General features: G+C 40.7%; 1 protein-coding gene across 3 annotated transcripts in view; it reads right to left on the bottom strand.

The window, feature by feature from the left end:
- Positions 1 to 20822, bottom strand: part of CDK7 (cyclin dependent kinase 7) — a 34003-nt gene extending 13181 nt beyond the window's left edge. For 2 of the 3 annotated variants that reach the window (XM_045020738.1, XM_045020737.1), the window contains exons 1-8: positions 20610 to 20822; positions 15566 to 15625; positions 13092 to 13125; positions 8680 to 8747; positions 6808 to 6876; positions 4637 to 4747; positions 3100 to 3218; positions 1438 to 1537 (exon numbers count right to left, since the gene is read on the bottom strand). In XM_045020738.1, coding sequence (XP_044876673.1) covers positions 1438 to 1537; positions 3100 to 3218; positions 4637 to 4747; positions 6808 to 6876; positions 8680 to 8747; positions 13092 to 13125; positions 15566 to 15625; positions 20610 to 20807 — 759 coding nt within the window. In that variant the 5' untranslated portion in view covers positions 20808 to 20822. Of the gene's footprint in view, positions 1 to 1437; positions 1538 to 3099; positions 3219 to 4636; positions 4748 to 6807; positions 6877 to 8679; positions 8748 to 13091; positions 13126 to 15565; positions 15626 to 15731; positions 15795 to 20609 lie in introns of those variants that run through there. The other variant, XM_045020739.1, reaches the window with a different exon arrangement.

Below are 20822 nucleotides of genomic sequence, written 5' to 3'. Positions count from 1 at the left end.
AGGTATGCCTCTTTCTAACCTACTAGAAATTTTAAACATACCATGTAAAGTAACCTAAATCTGTATAGTTGCATGTTTTAAATTTGTCCTCAATAACTTTGATCCTTCCAATACCCACAAAGAGGAAGATTGATATTGGAGACCATCTAGGTTTTGTATCTAGAACTTCAGAATGAATTCAGTGTTGACAATACTAGGAATTAAATGACCTCCACTTAAGCAAAAATAATGGGGTACTGATTCACTGGGTTAGAAGTTGCCTAACCAGTGCTTGTCAAGATTAAACTACATTGGAAGTAGGAGGAGGAAATTGGCCTAATTCAGTCTGCCATGTACTTACAATACACAAAGGCAGAAGATAGAGTTCTGGGACAGAAGTTGAAGAATAAGGCGACTATTAATGTGTTAAGCGTGAAGAATTAGATAATATTAACAGTGAGGGTAACTAAAATCAAAACTGAAAAGCCAATGTAACATTCATAAAAAAAAAAAAATCAAGGCAAAGGAGACACCCAATGTTTTTGTGAAATTTAGTTTATATTTTCTTCTCAATGTTATCGGTTTAACAGATATTTTGGAAAAAAGTCTCTTAAAATTGTCTAAAACTAGACAGAGTAATAGCAAGTGTGCTGTAGTGCACTATCCTGCATTGCAGGATTGGATTAGATTGTCCAATAGAACCCTACCCTTTCCATCATTAACCTTCTTAAATAACATCAGTTCTCTCTAGCTTATCCTACTTTAAAGAGAGTTTAGCTTTTTGAACAGAAGTGGAAAGAATTTTACTCTCTTCCTCTACCTTTTTCCTTAAGGAACTCTATTGTAAGGGGCCCACTTAAAGGAGTTAGTCACTAGTGGGGGGAAAAAAAAAAAGGATCCAAGGAAGAGCTATGAGCCACACTCAAAATCTGAGAACCGCCACATTAAAGCTTAGACAGATGTTGACATTAAACTTTGTTCTACCGGTCCATGGTTAGTAGGGGAAGGACAACACATGGAAAGTTAGTACATACTTTTAACATTGCAAGACATTGTACTTCAGTGCATATGGAACGAGAGTCACTAGTGATATACAAGTATCAGAGGGGTAGCCGTGTTAGTCTGGATCTGTAAAAGCAACAAAGAATCCTGTGGCACCTTATAGACTAACAGACGTTTTGCAGTATTCACCCACGAAAGCTCATGCTGCAAAACGTCTGTTAGTCTATAAGGTGCCACAGGATTCTTTGTTGCTTTTAGTGATATACAGGCAATTCATGACTTTGCTAATAAAGTGATGTGATATGAGATGTCAGATTTCTGTTGGTTAATTAAAATAGATACTTAAGTATCATACTGTCAAAGGTTAAAATACAAAAGATGGAAGTACATAAGAACCGATATACAAGAGCTATATTATATTATAGATAAACACAAATATTTGTGTTTGAGGCTTACCCTAAGAAGCAGTTCTGCTAAGATACAGCCAACAGCCCACATATCTACACCTACACCATACATTCTAGCACCAAACAGTAGCTCAGGTGCTCGATACCATCTGAAAAGCAAGCAGGAACACTTTCAAGCAAGGATAATTTGTATAACACAGCATGCAAATAAAGTATTTAACTGAGCAGAGGTGTTACAGAATGTTTATTGCTCACTCCCTGGATATTTATCAATTTAATGTCTGAAAAGATCTACATCTTGGAGAGAGCATTTCTCCCTTTAAGGATGTGGTTCAACATCCTGATGTTGCACACACCTCCCCAAAACAAAGCGAAATTGCAGAGCATATTTGCACTTAGCAAACGACTGGACTGCAAACTTGAAAGACAGAAGATATAACTGGCAGTCTGAATAAATGAAAAACAATCAAGGTTATTTGTCAGGAAACAAAACAAGTAGGCATCAAAATTCCTGCCAACATCCAGACACCTCAAAAGTGACAGAGACAGCCACTGATGATTAAGTGCTGAGATTCTTGTGATGATTAAGTGCTGAGATTCTTGTGTAGAATGAATCCTAGCAGTTACTATTAATGCAAAGTAGCTAGTATCACTGCTTAAAACAATTCCGTTTACCTTACACATGAAGATAACACCTTAATTAGATTCCACTTGCAGTGATGAATACACTAGTATTCGAGAACAGCTTAGTAGATGGAAGAAGGGAGATGGTTCCAAATGTTGGCAATTATGCCATTAATCAAACATCTAACACAAATCTAGCTTCATTTCTTCCATTAGAAAAAGACATTTAAGATAAATCCCAACTATTCATATTAGTGTAGACAAATGAAAAAAATATTCTTGCAGTTCAGTTATGCCTTGCACCCCCACTCTGTTTTTAGAAGTGTATATTAAATATTACAAAAAAACCCAACAGATCTATCTGATGTCAGTTAAGACCCTAAGAGACACATGAGTGAGTGGTTAGGAATACTACATTCAGGGCAAATAATTTGGTTAATATACAAGAGATAAAGAGCCTAAGCCTTGTTGTTTCAGAAGTTAATTACAACCAGACTTACAAGACTAGTGTACGTACTTCCTTGTGTTTCTGGAGAAAAGGCAACACCTAGAGTTACAGAAGATCTTGTACAGGCATGTATTCCATAATCCTTTTTACACAGACTGTGGGTGAGAACATCTTTTATTGGACCAAATTCTGCTGGAAAGACAAGCTTTCAAGCTTAGTGACCTGAAAAACAACAAGGAGTCTGGTAGCACCTTAAAGACTAACAGATTTATTTGGGCATAAGCTTTCGTGGGTAAAAAACCCACTTCTTCGGGTCACATGCAGATACATCTGAAGAAGAGCTCAGTGTAAACTCAAAAGCTTGTTTCTCTCAAGAGAATTTGATCCAATAAAAGATATTACCTCTCCCATCTTGTCTCTCTAATATCCTGTGACCAACACAGGTTCAACAATCCTTTTTACTGGCAGTTCTGAAGAGCAATTAGATAACCTTGCAAAGCACCGAGGTCAGCTTTTATAGCAGTTATTCAGGTTCCCATTGCCACATTCATATAAAGTTAGCTCTTGGGCTTGTGCACAGAGCTGATTTTACAAGATACCTATCTATCCAACAGCCAAGCAGAGTGCTTTATTTCTTACCTTGTTACTACCTGGTGTGTATAGACTCTATTTGGGCTTCCAAAAGATTTTGCCAAGCCAAAGTCAGCCAATTTTAGAACCCCATTTTCATCTAGTAACAGATTGTTTGGTTTGAGATCCTGTCAAGAAAGGGACAAAGACAATAAAATTGACAGTATCAATAAAAGCATGACTAATAACAAGCTCCCCGGCACTCTTGTATTAAAGTTATTCTAGGAGACAAGCTTCTATCTTTATAGAAAGCCCCTTTTGCAAAAATAAACTCTGCATTACACCTGTGTGTGTCTTTGGCTGTCGTACTTCTGCTACCTGACCTCCAGGTTTTCCAAACACCTTTAAAAAGCTGATTTAAGGGTGGCCATATCTTTGCTGCCGAAGAGCCGTAGTTTAGTTTTGTGGCATTACTCTGACAGTTACAATGAAAGTTTTAGAGATGCATTTGCTCCCTGTAGTGCAGTACACTAGTTTTATTTAAATTGATTTTTTAAATATATTAACTAGAAAGCGATAAGCAATTTAGTAGGCTTCCACTGCACATTTGAAACCAGCCCTTTTTATTAAACTCCATTTAGCCATTTATTTCATCACAATAAGTTGGTACTTCCCAGTTCAGAACAGCCAAGATAAGAGTTGCAATCAATAATAATAATAATAATAATAGGAGATATACCTATCTCCTAGAACTGGAAGGGACCTTGAGGTCATCGAGTCAAGCTCCCTGCCTTCACTAGCAGGACCAAGTATTGATTTTTGCCCCAAATCCCTAAGTGGCCCCCCTCAAGGATTGAACTCACAACCCTGGGTTTAACAGGCCAATCCTCAAACCACTGAGCTATCCCTCACCACAAAAGATTTAAAGTACCATTATATATATTAATGTTATTCCACAGTACTCTATCACAATTTTGAAATGGAAGGCTTTCGTAAGTAAATAGGAATACTTTCCTAACTGTACAGTGGATTGGTATTGTCGGGTTGCTCAACTATTGGGCTGAAGGCATTGGAATTGTGTCTCCATAATAAAAACCACTAACGTTTTCCTTTTCCCCTCAGCACCCCCCACTCTTTTATAAAAGTATGCTACATAGACTTTACAGAGTGAGATTATTTTTGGACCTACTAAGCTCTACCAAAGTGTCACCATTTTGTTACAGGGTGTAAAGTTTCCTTTAGCAACTCTTTTACTGAAAGAGACTTTGTTCCTTTTAGAGCAGGGGTAGGCAACCTATGGCACACGTGCCCAAGGCGGCACACGAGCTGATTTTCAGTGGCACTCACACTGCTCGGGTCCTGGCCACCAGTCCAGAGGGCTCCGCATTTTAATTTAATTTTAAATGAAGCTTCTTAAACATTTTAAAAACCTTATTTACTTTACATACAACAATAGTTTAGTTATATATTAAAGACTTGTAGAAAGAGACCTTCTAAAAACATTAAAATGTATTACTGGCAAGCGAAACCTTAGAGTGAATAAATTAAGACTCGGCACACCACTTCTGAAAGGTTGCTGAACCCTGTGTAGAGTATTCTTACTTACCCTGTGCAGAATCCAGTGCTGATGTAAATATTCCAATCCTTGAAGTGTCATCAACATATATGCTTTGATGTGAGATTGTGTCAGCACAAGACTACTATCCTTGATTATAACCTGGAAAAAAAGCATATTATGAAACTTTTTACCCAAAATCTAACTATGTTTAATTATCTTATTACAATTCTCTTTGCTTAATGTTACTATTTTCCTTTAAGCAAAGTTGAATGTTACATGGTGCAATTGCTATTAAGATTCTATGCCACTGGCTTGTGTAAAAGTGGTGGAAATTCTTAAGTTTCTTCAGAAAAAATTATAGCTATTTACACTGGAGACTAGAAATTGAAATGGAGACCAGATATTCCAGATACCATATTTGTGTTAAGTTTATATTGACTCCATGTTTTCTCTACCTGCACGACCACATAAGCTTGATCTGAAATCTCAGCTTCTTCCAGCTAATTATTTCAAGAGCTAAAGTGCCTCTTTTAGGCAAGAGGAATATGCTTAACCATAACTCTACTACCTCAACAAAATATACTGCATATGCTATTGGGGCAAGTCTTTCTTCACAGAAATCCTCATTTATACTTTTGTGTTCTCTACCTGAACTATTTTACCTTCCTTCAGTATAGCTCCAGGACTCTAGCCTTGGCAGAGCACAACAGCCCTCTGAACACACATGGAGGTATGACCTAGTCACTACCATTTTAGCAAATCCACTTGTTTCAGAATCCAAGTAAAAATGGCCGCCTCTTTTTTTGTATAGACCTTTCATGAACTTGCTCCATACTATTTTTTAAACATTCTCTCTGCCTCTACACACTGCTCCCCCCACTGGTTTTCTACTAATAATGCTTTGCATTCCTACAATAGCTTCCATTTCCCAACACGCTTAAAAATTCAAGTTGAAATTTGTAAAATATCTAAAATAGTTATTAGACTGCATTAAGTTTTCTATATGTTGTACAATGCTAATCACTACAGATCCTGATCCCAGCTGGGTCTTCTGGATGCTACCAAAATACAAATAAATGCTTTGTTTTGCCTGTCCTAGTTTGTCATGGCATCCTAGATCATAAAAATAGATTTTACTTAGTTTTGAATTATACAGATAAGTAAAGTTAACATATTGGGAAAATACATAGATCAACACTAATAGTTGATATTTTACAAGTCTCAACTTGAATTCTTATGAATATTTGCAGCACATCATCATCAAGGAGAGGGTAAATATTGCTATCAGCAAAAAAAACCCTTTCATTTTGTTTAGTAATCTATTAACTTTGTTTTGATCTTGTATTCTTCTAGTTTATGACAGGCATTACAGATATTAGCAAAACAGACAACTATTCTTTTAACGTTTGTATACGCTCTTCTGGTTGCTCACTGCATTATATACTGACAGATTACTGCCATTAAATTAAGCTTTCCCCCCCTATAAAGCATGGATAGTCATTGCATACGCACAACCATCATTGACTTAACATGCACTCTTGCTTACTATAATCTTTATTTTGAAGAATGCATAAAAACATGTGATATCAAATCCCCTGCAAAGATTTACTTATTTAGACTCCAATACGGATCAAGCACCAGCAAAACAGAAAACTATCAATGGATAATAGGTTATCTATATTTCTTGGAATGCACCCAATTCACAAGTTAACAGAACTGATTCAAACAGGATTGCATGCCTATTACTACTAATTACAAAATATAGTAAATGTTTGTACATTGTCTAGTACAATGAGGACCTGGTCTATGACTGGGGTCTCAAAATGTTAATTCTACACAAATACGAGTTTAATAAACTATTTTTTGACAAAAGTCTACTGACACGCTAGAGCAGTATTAAAAAGTAAAGCATTGTATCCTAATTAAGAACGCATGAATGTTAATATACTACAAAACAGATTTTAAAAAGATACTACCTGAACTGGCAAAGTTGTATTTGTCTAATCCGTGTTATAGTCTCATCTCTTACAAATACAAATCACTAATCTTTCTTGATAAGTATTTTCAAAATGCATTTACTCAGATACCATCTGGATATCCATATGAAAAAGTAATACATTATCACAGTTCCAGTATTTCAATGGTTTTGTGCACAATATTGAAAGTTAAAACATTCCAAGTATTGAATCAAAAGAAGGCAACAGCTAAAGCAGTCTTACCTCTAGATCTGTTTCCATAAAATCAAAGACCAGACTAATATTGGATTTGTGTCCAAATGCATCAAGAAGCTGGAAAACCAAAATATACCACAACATGGAAAATATATTTGACTGCAGAGTACTTTTAATATTATCATTTTAATGGTGTGTCACTTCAGTATGTGTTGTCATGGTTTTCAGGAAGGGGGAGCAGAGTTGTATATACTGGGAAGAGAACATACTGTGATTAGAGGGCAGTATGGGGAAATCTGACATTCAGCCTGGCTCTGCCTCAGACACATACTCATTTTAGCATCTTTACTAGGATGACCCAAACTGTTTCGAGAACATACAAGAGTCAGGCCCCGCCCCGAACTCTAGGGTACAGATGTGGGGACCCACATGAAAGACCCCCTAAGCTTATATTTTACCAGTTTAGGTTAAAAGTTTCCCCAAGGCACAAATTCCTTTCCTTGTCCTTGGACAGTACTGCTGCCACCACCAAGTCATTTACAGAAAAATTCAGGACAGGGTCACTTGGAATCTCTATCCCCCCTAAGCCCTTTCACTCCCTTTCCTGGGGAGGCTTGAGAATAATATACCAACCGATTGTCTTCAATGTAAGTACAGACCAGACCCTTTATTTTTAGGGCACTAAAATCAATCAGGTTCTTAAAAGAAGAAAATTTATAAAGAAAAGGTAAACGAATCACACCTGCAAAATCAGGATGGAAGGTAACTTTACAGGGTTAAATAAAAAAAATTTTAAGACACAGAGGATTCCCCTGTGGCTCAGCTTCACAGTTACAAAACAGGAAACAAACTACCTCTTAGCATAGGGAAAATTCACAAACCAAACCAAAAGATAACCTAACACATTTCCTTGCCTTACTTACAATTTTTCAATTTTTGTAATTATAGATGGATCATTTCAGGTATGTTTTCAGGAGATGTTGTACCTGCCTGGTCTCTCTTTCCATCCGGAGAGCCAACAAACAAAGAGAGCCACAAACAAATCACCAGATTTGAAAGTATCTTCTTTCCTCATTGGTTCTTCTGGTCAGGTGCCAACTAGATTTGAGCTTCTTAACCTCTTACAGGTAAAGCGATTTAGTACAGCTGCCAAGGAGGGATTTTATGCTATCCTTTTTACATTTATGACACAAGCTAAAGCCTTTTTTGAATGTTTTCAGTCAAGTTAACTGCTTTTTAATTCATGTGTTTCAACACCTCCTGGTTTCAGCTACAAGTATGGAAATGCTGTAAGAATGGGCTTGAGATCCAGCAAGAACAGTATAGTTCCAGGGAAAATATTTAAATAAAGCATCTGAACGTTTGTACGTCTATGTGAACCAACCGTTCGGAGAATTAACCATCACTAGTATTTACCTTTACAAACATTTATCTGAAGCTGAAAGTCAAACAACTAAAAAAAATGCATGCTCTGAACTACAAGTATTACTGCTGCCCTTGGATTTTAAATAGCATTAGTGAAACTGAACAGACCTTGTCGGTTTCACCTTGCAGTTGCTTAGGAAAGCTGAACAGCAACAGAGGCAAGAGAACAACATGCAAAAAATCAGGGAAATGCCACACTGCATTGATTCACAAGCAATTTTATTTTTAAATTTGATTTTTTCAGGATTTGACTCTCCCCACCTAAACAGCAAAAGTTCCCAACCAACACTTGACAAAAATGCAAGTGATTTTGAGACCTGTCTTTTTATTAAAGTTAATGTTTTATCACAGTTTGCCAGCTTACAAGATGCCCTGTATAAGAATTAAGATAAGTCTCCATGATCACAACAGTAAGTCTTTGTGGCAAAATATATCTATATTATTCAGGGACTGACTTACAGCATATGCCACAAGTAGTATTCATTTTATACTTACACCAATGATATTTGGATGGCTTAGCTCCTGTAACAATTTTATCTCCCTCAGGGCTGTTCTGTTGATTCCTAGATTGAAAGAAAGATCACATCAAAGGCAGGAGCAGCATATAAAAACTTCAATTTAGCTACCAATAAGAATTTCTAATTCAGCTTCTTTTGTATGTTGGTCATTTATGATTGTTTGAGAAATTATGAACTAGACTACAAAGTGAGAAAAAATGCATTCCGTTTGCAGAATGGCAACTAAGTACATCACTGTAATTCAAAGTTGGGTACACATCATTGTCATAGCAGCCAACAGTAAATACTTCACAACTAACAAGTAGGCGGAAATTCACACTTTAAGATGTGATTGTTTCTATAGCAGTGTATGCTCCCTTTTGGCAAAATAGAGAAGTTGTGGCATAGATCTAGAAGATTATATCAAATCTTGACCTGTCAAACAATTTTAAGGCTTTTTAAAAAATGGTTACTTACCCAGCAGTAAGTGTGGATCCCACTGTGGTTGTACATGTGCATCATCCACGAGAGGGGAGATTCTTTTGAATAGCTATGTCCATTGGGGCAGCATATGCACTCTGCCTCCTCATGCTTCCATGTGAGAAAGGGATAAAGAGAGGTATGTGCAATCCACATCAACAAGATATCAAAGAACTAGAGTTATTGTAGTGTATGTAATATTTCTTCCTTCAAGTACGTTAGTGTAGATCCCACTGTAGGTGATGGTCAAGTAGTATCGTCTTCAGGATAGTGGGAATAAGTTGCAGCTATATCAGTAAAACAGTGATTGAAATACTGCTCTCCCAAGCTTGGCAGCTGACCTGGTGGCTAATTCCAAGGCATAGTGTTTGACAAAGGTCAGTGGGTTACTCAACATTAGAAATCTGTAAGGCAGCAGTTTTGGAACATTCCTAAAGCAAGTGGAGGATGTTGCTTGTGCTCTGGTGGAGCAAGTCATGATGTTTAATGGGAGAGATACATCAGCCAGCAAGTAACACAGCAAGATATATTGTGTTATCCATTTCAATATTCTTTGTGAAGAGATAGATTGACCTGTAGAGTGCCCACCTATGGCTAGAAAGATGAAATGCATGGTTTGGTGATGTCAATATAGTAAAGCCAAGTCCTGGATGGGGGCACACTCCCAGTGCTGAGGGTGGCTTTGAGAAAAAACAAAGGAAGTCTGATTAGATAAAATTCTGAGACACTTTTAGGAATGAACTTCAAGCGAAGTTGCAACATCACTTTGTGCTTATGTAATGTGGTATGGGGAGATTCGGACATAAGTGCCTGAAGCTCACTCAGTCTCCTGACTGAAGCAATAGTCACAGAGATAGGTGGTGTAAGCTGCATTTGTGAGAGGTTGGAAAGAGGCCTCCATGAGACTCAGACAGACTAAACTGAGATCTCAGGCAGGATTCTGTTCTCTGAACAGTGGGTAAGTGTGCAGCAACCCTTTACAAAATTTAGATATTGTGGGGGTGAGAAAAAAGACCAAGCATCACTGAATAGGTGGACCCCAAGAGATTAAAAAAAGGCCAGTCTGTTTTAAATGCAACAAGTAGTAGAGAATGTTCAGTACTGAGACCTGGACCAATGCTCACATTGAGAACCTCTTCCAATTAGATGAATATATTGTGGTAGATGTTTTCCTGGTATGTATCAGGATTTCCTGGACCTGTAGGTATCTGTGGTACTTAGCTAGCCAATAGCCATAGAACAGATGTAGGGGCTTCAGGTCTGGATGGAGTATCTTGTAATGGTGTTGTAAGATGAGGTCTGGGCAGTCTGGGAGCTGGATCTGAGGCTGGATGGACATTTGTAGCAGGTCTGTTAGCCAAGACTGCCTCAGTCAGCATGGAGCTATGAGAATAATCATGGCTTTGTCTGTTTTGATTTTGGAAGTCATCCTGAGGGTCAGGGGAATTGGTGGAAAGTCATTAAATAGGCCTTGGGAAAGGCAGCATCTGGTAGCAACCCCAATCTCATGCCCGCTCTGGATAAAAGTTCTTGCATGTGGCATGGTGGTAATTGTCTGCCTGCTTAGGAAGCCTGCCAGGTTGATGCTGACACCTGGGAGATGAAGAGCCATTGATGTTCTCCAGTATTCGTGGCACCATGTCCAGCACTTGATGGCTTCCAGGCAGAGAGGAAATGAGCATATATCTACCTTTGTTTATGCAGCATGCTGCAGAGCTGTCCTACAGGACATGCACTGTTGGATTACAGACTATCTGATGGCTTCATGTGGAACCCCATGTCTTCTGAGGACAAAATCTCTTGAATTTGTAGATTGTCCAGGTGGGCTTCCCATCGGTACTTGACATATCCATGATTAAAGTCTTTGTCAGGGAGGACGCAGAAGATGGTACCACTCCATGAATGTTTCTGGGTTCCTTTCACCAACTCAGTTCTACAACAGGAGGTGGCACCACAAATTTCTGATAATCTAGTGTGGGAGGACAGGCCCCAGTAAGACCAATATGGCCAAGGTGGGACATTACATGGGTACTGGCCTTGTTAGCTGACCCGGTGTCACTCCCATGCTCTTTGGCACAGCACTCAGTGCTCTGAATGGGTGCTTCCTTATGCCCTCTTTAGGATCATTCTCCACTGGCAGAGGCAAAGGATCTCTGCTCAATGCTGACAAGAATATATAGGCAATTGCAAGGTGTGTATATTCCCTTCAAAGGGCACTGGCAAGGCACCAGTCCTGGTCCAGTCCACCTCATCAGTACCAGGAACATTTGCAGATGGTGTATGGGTGCCTCTACAGAAAGTGTTAGGTCCTTGCTCAGCCCCATCACAGGTAACAGTAACAGGATTAGTGTCAGGTCTCTTGCTGTGCCTAGCTGCTAAGGGACTGTGTTCTTGGAGGACTGACATTTCATGTGCTCTAACTGGGACTTCTCTTTGGTCTCAGGGCTACGCTTATGCTCGGTACAACTATACAAGTTGGAGTCCTGTTTATGAGCAGGCATAGGTGTCATTTTATTGTCTGAGGTGTCAAGGTAGCTTGCACAGGAACCAAAGTCACTGGTTCTAGCACTGTCAGCGCTAAGGTCTCACGCACTGGAGACTTTACCAATGTTAAGGTGGTCAGTATCATCAGTACCAACACTGCTCTCTTCACATTCTGTGGTCAGGGGACGGAAATAACGCGGAGTGCTCAAGGGAGTGCTGGCCAATGCTGCTTTATCTAGCCCTACTCTGGCTGTAACCATCACCTCTTGGTCTGAAGTAACCAGTATGGACTGCTCAGAGCATCCCTGTACTGGATCATGGCACAGAAAGACTTGCACCTATGTGGGATGTGGCTCCCCCTTAAACAGAAGAGGCATCATGTGTGTCTGTCGCAGGATGGCCAGAGATGAAATCCTGAGGATTTAGATTCCATCATGAAAGTGTGGTTGGCACAAAGTGCCTCACCCCAGTGTAGAGTGGGGTCACTTGATTTCATCTCTCTTCTTTGGGAACATCATTTGCATGAAAGTGTGAAGATAATTTCTTCCCCAAAAAAGTTTTTAAAACCTGTTTAAGGTCTCTGAAGAGAGTAGTGGGTTGGACACTCGCTGGGTTCCATCTTGCTGCACAGACAATAAAAGTGATCTTAGGGTGGGCTGTGCCTGCCCTACTCTCAATGCACTAGCATGAGGGCACAAGGAGGCATAGTGTGTATGACAGGCCCTGCTAGACACCACTATTCAAAATATCTGATCTTGCATGCATGAGGCACATATGCATCTACAATGAGAGCCACACTGACACATACTTGAAGCCTAATTCTTCCTACAATCATCTTCCTTCTGCTAATTATGATTGAAATACATGAATTATACTAAAAACGGGGAGACATTGGGGACACCAGTGTGAAAAGAAATACAAAAGGACTAGCTTCTTACCAATCTAGTATGCCATGCACATCAACAGCACTATGATAAAACATACAACAGAAATGTGGGCAGGAAATCAAAGGAGAAAGACATTAAAGGCACAGTAAATTCAGTGTTGTAAACTAATAACTATGTGATTAGCCAAAGATTATTAAAAACTGAAAAGTTTTAAAATTCAATGAAATATAAATAGTGGCAAATACATTTACATCTATTTCTCATCTTAGATCATGGAAATCAATTGATTTGACACTAGGATTTTATATCATGTTCAACACTGCAAAGTATATGAAGTTTTCTATTTGTTTCTCTTTAGATCCCCCAGCATGTGTTGGGGTATTGTTATTGTGGAAAAGCTACATCAAAGAAGTAGGATTAAGTTAATCAATATAGGTATCACTTTTCCAGCTAAGACAGATGAAATAACTAATTCACTGCTCTACAGCAACAGTAGGAAGTTCACAGTAACACACTAAAGGCAAAAAGACAAAACAAGTTATGGTGTACAAGTACTTACCATCTTTAGCTTCCGATCTATGTCCAAGTTTAATCTAAAGAAATAGAAAGCACTGTATTATCTGTAATTAGAATCACATTCCTCAACACCTGAAGACCTCAATAAGTTTCTCAAAGATAAACTGAGTTTTAGTGTTAACAAAAAAAATCTTAAATAGCTAAGAAGTTTATTTTTAGAAGTGAATTTGTAGCTTTGGCATTTACAAAAGGAACAGGTGTTTATGTTTCCCAAAGCCAGACATAATGCAATCTTACCAAAGAGTTTTGTAACTGCAACCTCGGTCTGGGCCTGCAAAGCCATATGACACCAGTAATGGGCTTCTCCCAAAAAGATGAATCATACCAAGTACAAATTGTATTAAGACTGGCATCCACATGGTTGTTGCAAGCCACCTCAAATTTACAGGCTATTCTGATTTTACCAGATTGATCCTATGCCAAACATTTTTCGGTCCTGAAGTTATTTTTTAACCAACAAAACTTTATGACCTTACAGCAATTCTACAGTGCAAACAAGTTTGTTCTCCATGGCAATTTTAAACAGCAACAGCCTTATGGGAGCAGTAGTAGAGATGTAGTAGTACAATATGAATACTAAACAACCTGACTGCATTATTGAAATGGCTCAACTTTGCTTATTAAGCAAAGCTGAGGGGTATTTGCTTTTTCAGTCCTTCAAAGCACATCTAAAACATTTATATTCAATATTACAATTTACTGTAACCTCATCAGGTTGTGGTGTTTCAAATCAGAAAAGATCAATCATACTGTAAACATTTTACTCTAAAGTCTAAATTACAGAAATCTGACTATCAAAAGCAAGATTTCCCCCAACACCAATAGCCAGACCATCTAAAAGGGTTATCTGGAAACAACTTTATCTCAGAGGGACAAACATTTGACACTCCTTTTGAAGAGGACACTCAAGGGTGTGGGAAGACCCAAAGCTTAACACTACTAATACTTAAAAAAAAAAAGTTTGGAAATACTTTAAAAAAATACTTTAAAAAAACCCCAAACATGCAATAAAAAGTAACAGCCCACCAAAATGTTGTCTGCAATATTTAAAATTCCAGCTTCTGATCTGGGTGACCAGTCACAAATCTAGAAATGTAATGGTGTTGAAGCCAGCGTTTTACATTATGAAAACATTTGAGGTGGCTGATTTGGACTGGTCAACCAGTTAGTCAATGAACACACTGTTGGTGCTATAGGTGTGACGTTGTGCAGTCTATATGGTTTTATAAAAATTTAATAAGTGAATATAATGTAAATGAGATATGCTTCATGCAAAAGGTCTCTTGTAAGGTATCATTACAAAGCTTATAATCTACCGAGTGTAATCATCCTATTTGTATAAATGTACCATACATCTAGTTGTATCTGAAACTAGAAATATGAAATATAACTCCGAGGGCCTATTGTAATTATGTAAAGTGTGGGCCATTAATGGTGGTTTGGAATATTGATGACTCCCATTAACTAGGACCATTGTCTGCAAATGGCTGTGTTTTACCTGTAAGTCTTCCTGTATACATGTGTGCTGGCAAGTGGGTAATGAAGTCTTGCAGTGACATGTGATCGTGGCACCTGAACTGGAATCCATCTTTAACCTGGTATCTTTCCATTGAGAAGGTGGAGGTGGGAACTCAGAGAGGGACAAAAGGATTTCTGCCTTATGCAAAAGATATATAAAGGGGTGGAAGAGAGCAAAGAGGGAGAGAGGAGCCATCATGAAGAATCCCCTAGCTACCACCTAAGCTGGAACAAGAGCTGTACCAGGGGAAAGAATTGTGCCCAGGCCTGGAAGGTGTCCAGTCTGAGAAAAACTTACAGAAGCAGCTCTGAGGGTGAGATTATCTGTATTCAGTTTGATTAGACATAGATTTGCACATTTTATTTTATTTTGCTTGGTGACTTACTTTGTTCTGTCTGTTACTACTTGGAACCACTTAAATCCTCCTTTTTGTATTTAATAAAATCTTTTTTACTTATTAACTCAGAGTATGTATTAATACATGGGGGAGCAAACAACTGTGCATCTCTCTCTATCAGTGTTATAGAGGGCAAACAATTTATGAGTTCACCCTGCATAAGCTTTATACAGGGTAAAACGGATTTATTTGGGTTTAGACCCCATTGGGAGTTGGGCATCTGAGTGCTAAAGACAAGCACACTTCTGTTAGCTGCTTTCAGGTAAACCTGCAGCTTTGGGGCAAGTAATTCAGACCCTGGGTCTTTGCTGCAGCAGACAGGAGTGTCTGGCTCAGCAAGACAGGGTGCTGGAGTCCTGAGCGGGCAAGGAAAACAGGAGCAGAGGTAGTCTTGGCACATCAGTTGGCAGCTCCCAATAGGAATAATAGGAATATATAATCACAGCTTCCCTTTAAACTGATAAAGCCGTTGAACAGTTTCAAGAGCAACTAGATACCTGATTGCAGAGTACGTACATAAAACAGCACACAAAGCACTCACCTTTTTAATAGCAACAATTTGATTGGTGTTCTTATCCCTTGCTTTATAAACAGTGGCAAACTAAGACAAGAAAAAACAGTAGTCCTTATTTACAATATTATTAACAACCATATAACAGGTAAGTGCAATAATGTAGTGTTCTTCATAGACACAGAAATTGCCATATTGGATCAAACTTATAGTCCAGTACCCCATCTTCAGCAGTGGCCAACATAAAAACCCCTGCCTCTCATGACTATGCTCCAACTGCTGTTGGAGATTGGCTTAAGCACAGAAGCATGAAGTTTTATACCCCTTCAAAGTCTCTTTAGCAGTAGCTATAACAATTGTGCATATTCTTATCCAATCCAGGGGTGTCTGACATATGGCTAGCAGGTCAGATCTAGCCTTTGTGATGTGTGTGTGTGATCCAAACAACACTCATTGTGCAGAAACAAAGCTTTCACATTTAAAAACTTCCTAGCTCTCATAGGAAGCAAAGAAAGCCTTCCAAACATGACCATAATCAGTGTTGTGGTGTCTGCCTGAGTTTGCAGACAGACTGAAACAGTGACTGAGAAAGATGAACTCGCCCCCCCCCACCCCCATTGGTGTGTTAACTCTAAATACCAGTGAGACTTCAGTGTCAACATTAACTATTTCACTGCTGATCACTTTAGCAGAGGGAGTGGGAGTGAAGACTGGCCTAAAGGCAGAGGAGGGAAAGAAGCAGAGGAAGGGGGATGGAGAAGAAAAAAATTACAGGGCAGGAATAGCAGCCTCCTACGGGGAGCAGATCCTCACTGAGTGATATTGAATGTGTCAATTAAAGCACTGAATAAATAGTAAACGTTTAATTACTGCATAAAGGCTTTGGTTCCCCCAATGACCAACTGAGTGAATTCCACTGTTGGCAAAATAAGAGGTTATGATCAGCTTCTTTTTACACGAGTTGTGGTCTTTGACTGCTAGCTAGTTGCTCCAAGTGTCTTGGTTAGGCAACGTTTGATGAGCCCTGTGATAGTTTTACCTAGAGAGGGGTCTTGTGTGGCAATTTATTGCCAGTTCTAATCCAAGCAGAATATTAAGTATCAGAGGGGTAGCCGTGTTAGTCTGGATCCGTAAAAGCAGCAGAGTGTCTTGTGGCACCTTATAGACTAACAGACGTTTTGGAGCATGAGCTTTCGTGGGTGAATACCAACGAAGTGGGTATTCACCCACGAAAGCTCATGCTCCAAAACGTCTGTTAGTCTATAAGGTGCCACAAGCAGAATATTGAAGTTTTCTGAGAAATAATAAAGGGGAATACATTATTCTAAGTGAGAGCAAACCACTGATTAATACAGAAAATATTACAATGGCATTTTATAACTTTCCATCTCATTCCTTATTCATCTAACATGGTTTACGTTTTCGGCCAAATGTGCACATTGAACAGATATGTTCACAGTCCCGTTTTCCTCCCCTCCAGACTTCTGGATCCAGTTCAAGGTGCTGATCCTTATCTCTAGAGTGCTCTGTGAGTTAGACCTTTTCCACCTAAAACTATGTTGCCCTCAGTGCCTTGCCATGACAGTTACCACCACCTAGGACATAGTGCCTAATAGTCTCTTATGTGAAGCTTGAAGGTTGGGCGGGGGGGGGGAAGGGTATTTTGAGTGAGTTATCACAATGGATCTTGCCATACTTGGGGCAAATATGGCATAGCTCTTTCCTCTGCAGAAGCCCTTCTCCCAATAATGGAGTAAAAGTAGGAACCAGCGTTCTGGTAGATACCACCTACAATAAATGGATAGTGACTGGAATTGCCCACTCACAGACAGAAGCCTATATGACTCTCCATTATGTGTCTCGTATAAAGATGCCACAGATGTCAGTGGATTGCCTCAAGGTTCTGTTTAATATATTTGTTAGTGATCGGCAAAAAAGAGGTGAACAGTAAAGTGACAGTTTATACATGACAAGCTTATTTAGGTTAATCAAGACTAGAGAAGAGTGGGGCGCTAATAAACCTAATTAACTGACATAACAAAGCTAGCTGAATAGGATCATAAGGATGAGTGGAATTAACTGCTGAGGAAGGTAAGGCTAGCCACTTTGGAAGGAGTAACTATGCATTCAGAAAGCTGAGTTCTAAATTAATTGTAACTGCTCAAGAAAAGTCACAGGTGTCAGCCAGATCAGTGCATAGCAGTGGCCAAAGAACAAAATAGTAGGGTCTAAAGTATGGGACAGAATATCCTGAAAATATTTTAATATGTCATTATACAAAGCAATGGACCGCCTTTACTTGGAACACTGTTCTGTTCAGGTCACTCTATATTAAGAGATCTGTGGGAAAGGGTTCAGAAATTGGCAATTAAAGTGATTAGATTCAAGGAGAGACTCTCAACTAAGAGACTGAAAAAAAATTTGAGAGAAGACCAATAAGAGCAGATATGATGAAGGTTTAATACAATACTGGAGGAGATAGAGAAGGGAAGTCAGGGGCTCCAATTTATGCTCACGATACAAAAAGGGGACATTCAATATAACTGAAAGATAACATTTAAATGTGTTTTTAAAAGGGTTCCTTTTATCAGTTTGTAATTAATATGTAGAACTCGCTGTCACAAGAGATCTCAGGTCAAAATGAACAGGATTAAAAACAATTAATATATTTACATGAATAATGGAAAAATCAAAAGATATTTCTCCTGATATAAAAGGGATAAGAACTCCCAAAGTTCAGTGCAAAAGCCAACTATATAATGAAGACAGAAGTTTCCCCTATGGGCTGGTCATTCTGTATTTGTCCTTTACAGAATTTCTTGTACCTTCCTATGTAGCATCTGGTATTGGCCTCTGTCAGACTGGACACTGGACTAGATGGACAAGGTATGCAAGTGTTTATATTCCTAGATGAATGCACCAGAAATCAGAAAAAAGCCTTTAGACCAGAGGAAAAGGATAAAACTCTGAAGTATGATATTCGTACCCTGTCCCAAACTACCCAAAAGAGATGCCTCTCCATCCTTAGGGCACACACGCTGACCCCATACTCCAACTATAGCTACCAATAGAAGTGATGATAGCCCCTCAAGTCAATGTGACTTTATTGGCATGACAAGTGTTGCCAGGGCATGAGAAAAACATCCCTCAGGTATCTCTCATATGATCCACCTAGGATAGGATTACACACTGTGGGGGATCTAATCCCCTGTGTCTATTTGTCATTACTGTCCCTTAATGATCTTGTGGCAGGGTACTATATAGCACAAGGCCATCTCTTATGAGCATCCTTCTCAATTTCATTCTGGGACAGGAGCTAACTAGAGTACAGACCTTAAACTGCCACCATCCTCACTTTGTGCAGCACCTCTCTGTTGCATAGGCTAGCCCAGGGCTCCACCCCTCCGTCATAGAATAAATTGAAGATGCACTAGATACCAGTTTCTTGAGGCACAACTGGAAAGAATTTAAACCAAACCAACATAACTAAATCCCAGCCACCCATAAAGAAAGAGTCCATGAATATAACCAGACCAACTCTCTTCAATCCATACATCAATGACCTACCAACTTTAGTGGAAGAATTTCCAAATTCAGAACTCCCCCTAATGGACTCATAAGTTGACTGCTGTATCCTGGGAACCTAGTTGTACTATCATCTACTCAAGATGCTTTGCAAAGACTCTTACTCTTTCCTAGACACCTACTATAATACAAGTCAACCTTGGCAGGGGCAGGGAGAGAATCAGTTTCTTTAAAAAGAAAAGTCCCTAAACAGCTTGAACAGGGGACATTTTTCTTTGAGAGACTTGAAGATTGAACAGACTTAATTACAGATACCTAGATCTTATAATAAATACATCAGAATGTTTCAGATGGGCTACCAGAATTAAAGAAATAACCTTCTAGGCCTTCCACTCTGATAGAAACACACAACCCCACTCTCTCCTCCCCACAATAAACTAGCCCCTAAAAACTATTTAACAACACAACACAACCCATTCTACTTATGAGAGTAAAACTGGGGGCCCAACTTAAATTACATTAACTGGGATAAGCCCCCCAACAGAAACCCTACATCTGCAGTTCTTCAAACATACTCCATGTGCACAGGAGCAAAGCAGAATTGGGATGATTTCCTCTTATTAATCAATATACAGAAAAGAATATTCAAATTCTAATGGCACCACAACCAAAGCAGCAACCCTACCTCTACCAATTGAAACACTCCTACAGCACATGAGCGACACAAATGCATAATTAATATGCAGAAGGTGGCCTTGTCTCACTCAGCTTGTCTCTCATATATCCTGGGAGCAACAAGGCATCAACACCGGCCCGGCCCCACTGCCCCCTAACCAAGGCCCTCACCCCCCCACCCACCGCACAGGCCGGCCCAGCCGAGACCCCCAGAACTCCCCCCCCACCGCACAGGCCGGCCCAGCCGAGACCCCCAGAACTCCCCCCCCCCCCACCGCACAGGCCGGCCCAGCCGAGAACATCAGTGCCCCCCCCCCCACCGCACAGGCCGGCCCAGCCGAGACCCTCAGAGCCCCCCCCCCCACCGCACAGGCCGGCCCAGCCGAGACCCTCAGAGCCCCCCCCCCACCGCACAGGCCGGCCCAGCCGAGACCCCCTGAACTCCACCCCCACCGCACAGGCCGGCCCAGCCGAGACCCCCAGAACTCCCCCCCCACCGCACAGGCCGGCCCAGCCGAGACCCCCAGAACTCCCCCCCCACCGCACCGGCCGGCCCAGCCGAGACCCCCAGAGCCCCCCCCGCACAGGCCGGCCCAGCCGAGACCCCCAGAGCCCCCCCCCCACCGCACAGGCCGGCCCAGCCGAGACCCCCAGAGCCCCCCCCCCACCGCACAGGCCGGCCCAGCCGAGACCCCCAGAGCCCCCGCCCCCACCGCACAGGCCGGCCCAGCCGAGACCCTCAGAGCCCCCCCCCACCGCACAGGCCGGCCCAGCCGAGATCACCCCCCTCCACCGCGCAAGTCGGCCCAGCCCCTCTGCTCCCAACTGCACCGGCCGGGCGGGCCCCGATCCCACTCCACCGCGCAGACCTCACCTGCCCCTCGCCCAGGAAGTCGAGCTTCTCGTAGCGCTTAGCTCGCGCCCGCGCGTCCATCACTGGCTGGGGAAAGGAGCCGGCTGGGCCACGGGGATTTAAAACCGTCACTGCCTGAGCCGCCCGCTGCTTCCGGCCCCGCACACAGGGCCCCGCCCCTTCCTCGAGCTCCCTGCGCATGCGCTTTACTGGCGGCATCGTCCCGCTCTAGCA

The sequence above is a fragment of the Mauremys mutica genome, chromosome 6, assembly GCF_020497125.1.
Source record: "Mauremys mutica isolate MM-2020 ecotype Southern chromosome 6, ASM2049712v1, whole genome shotgun sequence".
NCBI classification, from domain to species: Eukaryota; Metazoa; Chordata; order Testudines; family Geoemydidae; genus Mauremys; species Mauremys mutica.
Note: the sequence above shows the minus strand (reverse complement) of the source record. Positions and strands in the feature narration are given on the sequence as shown.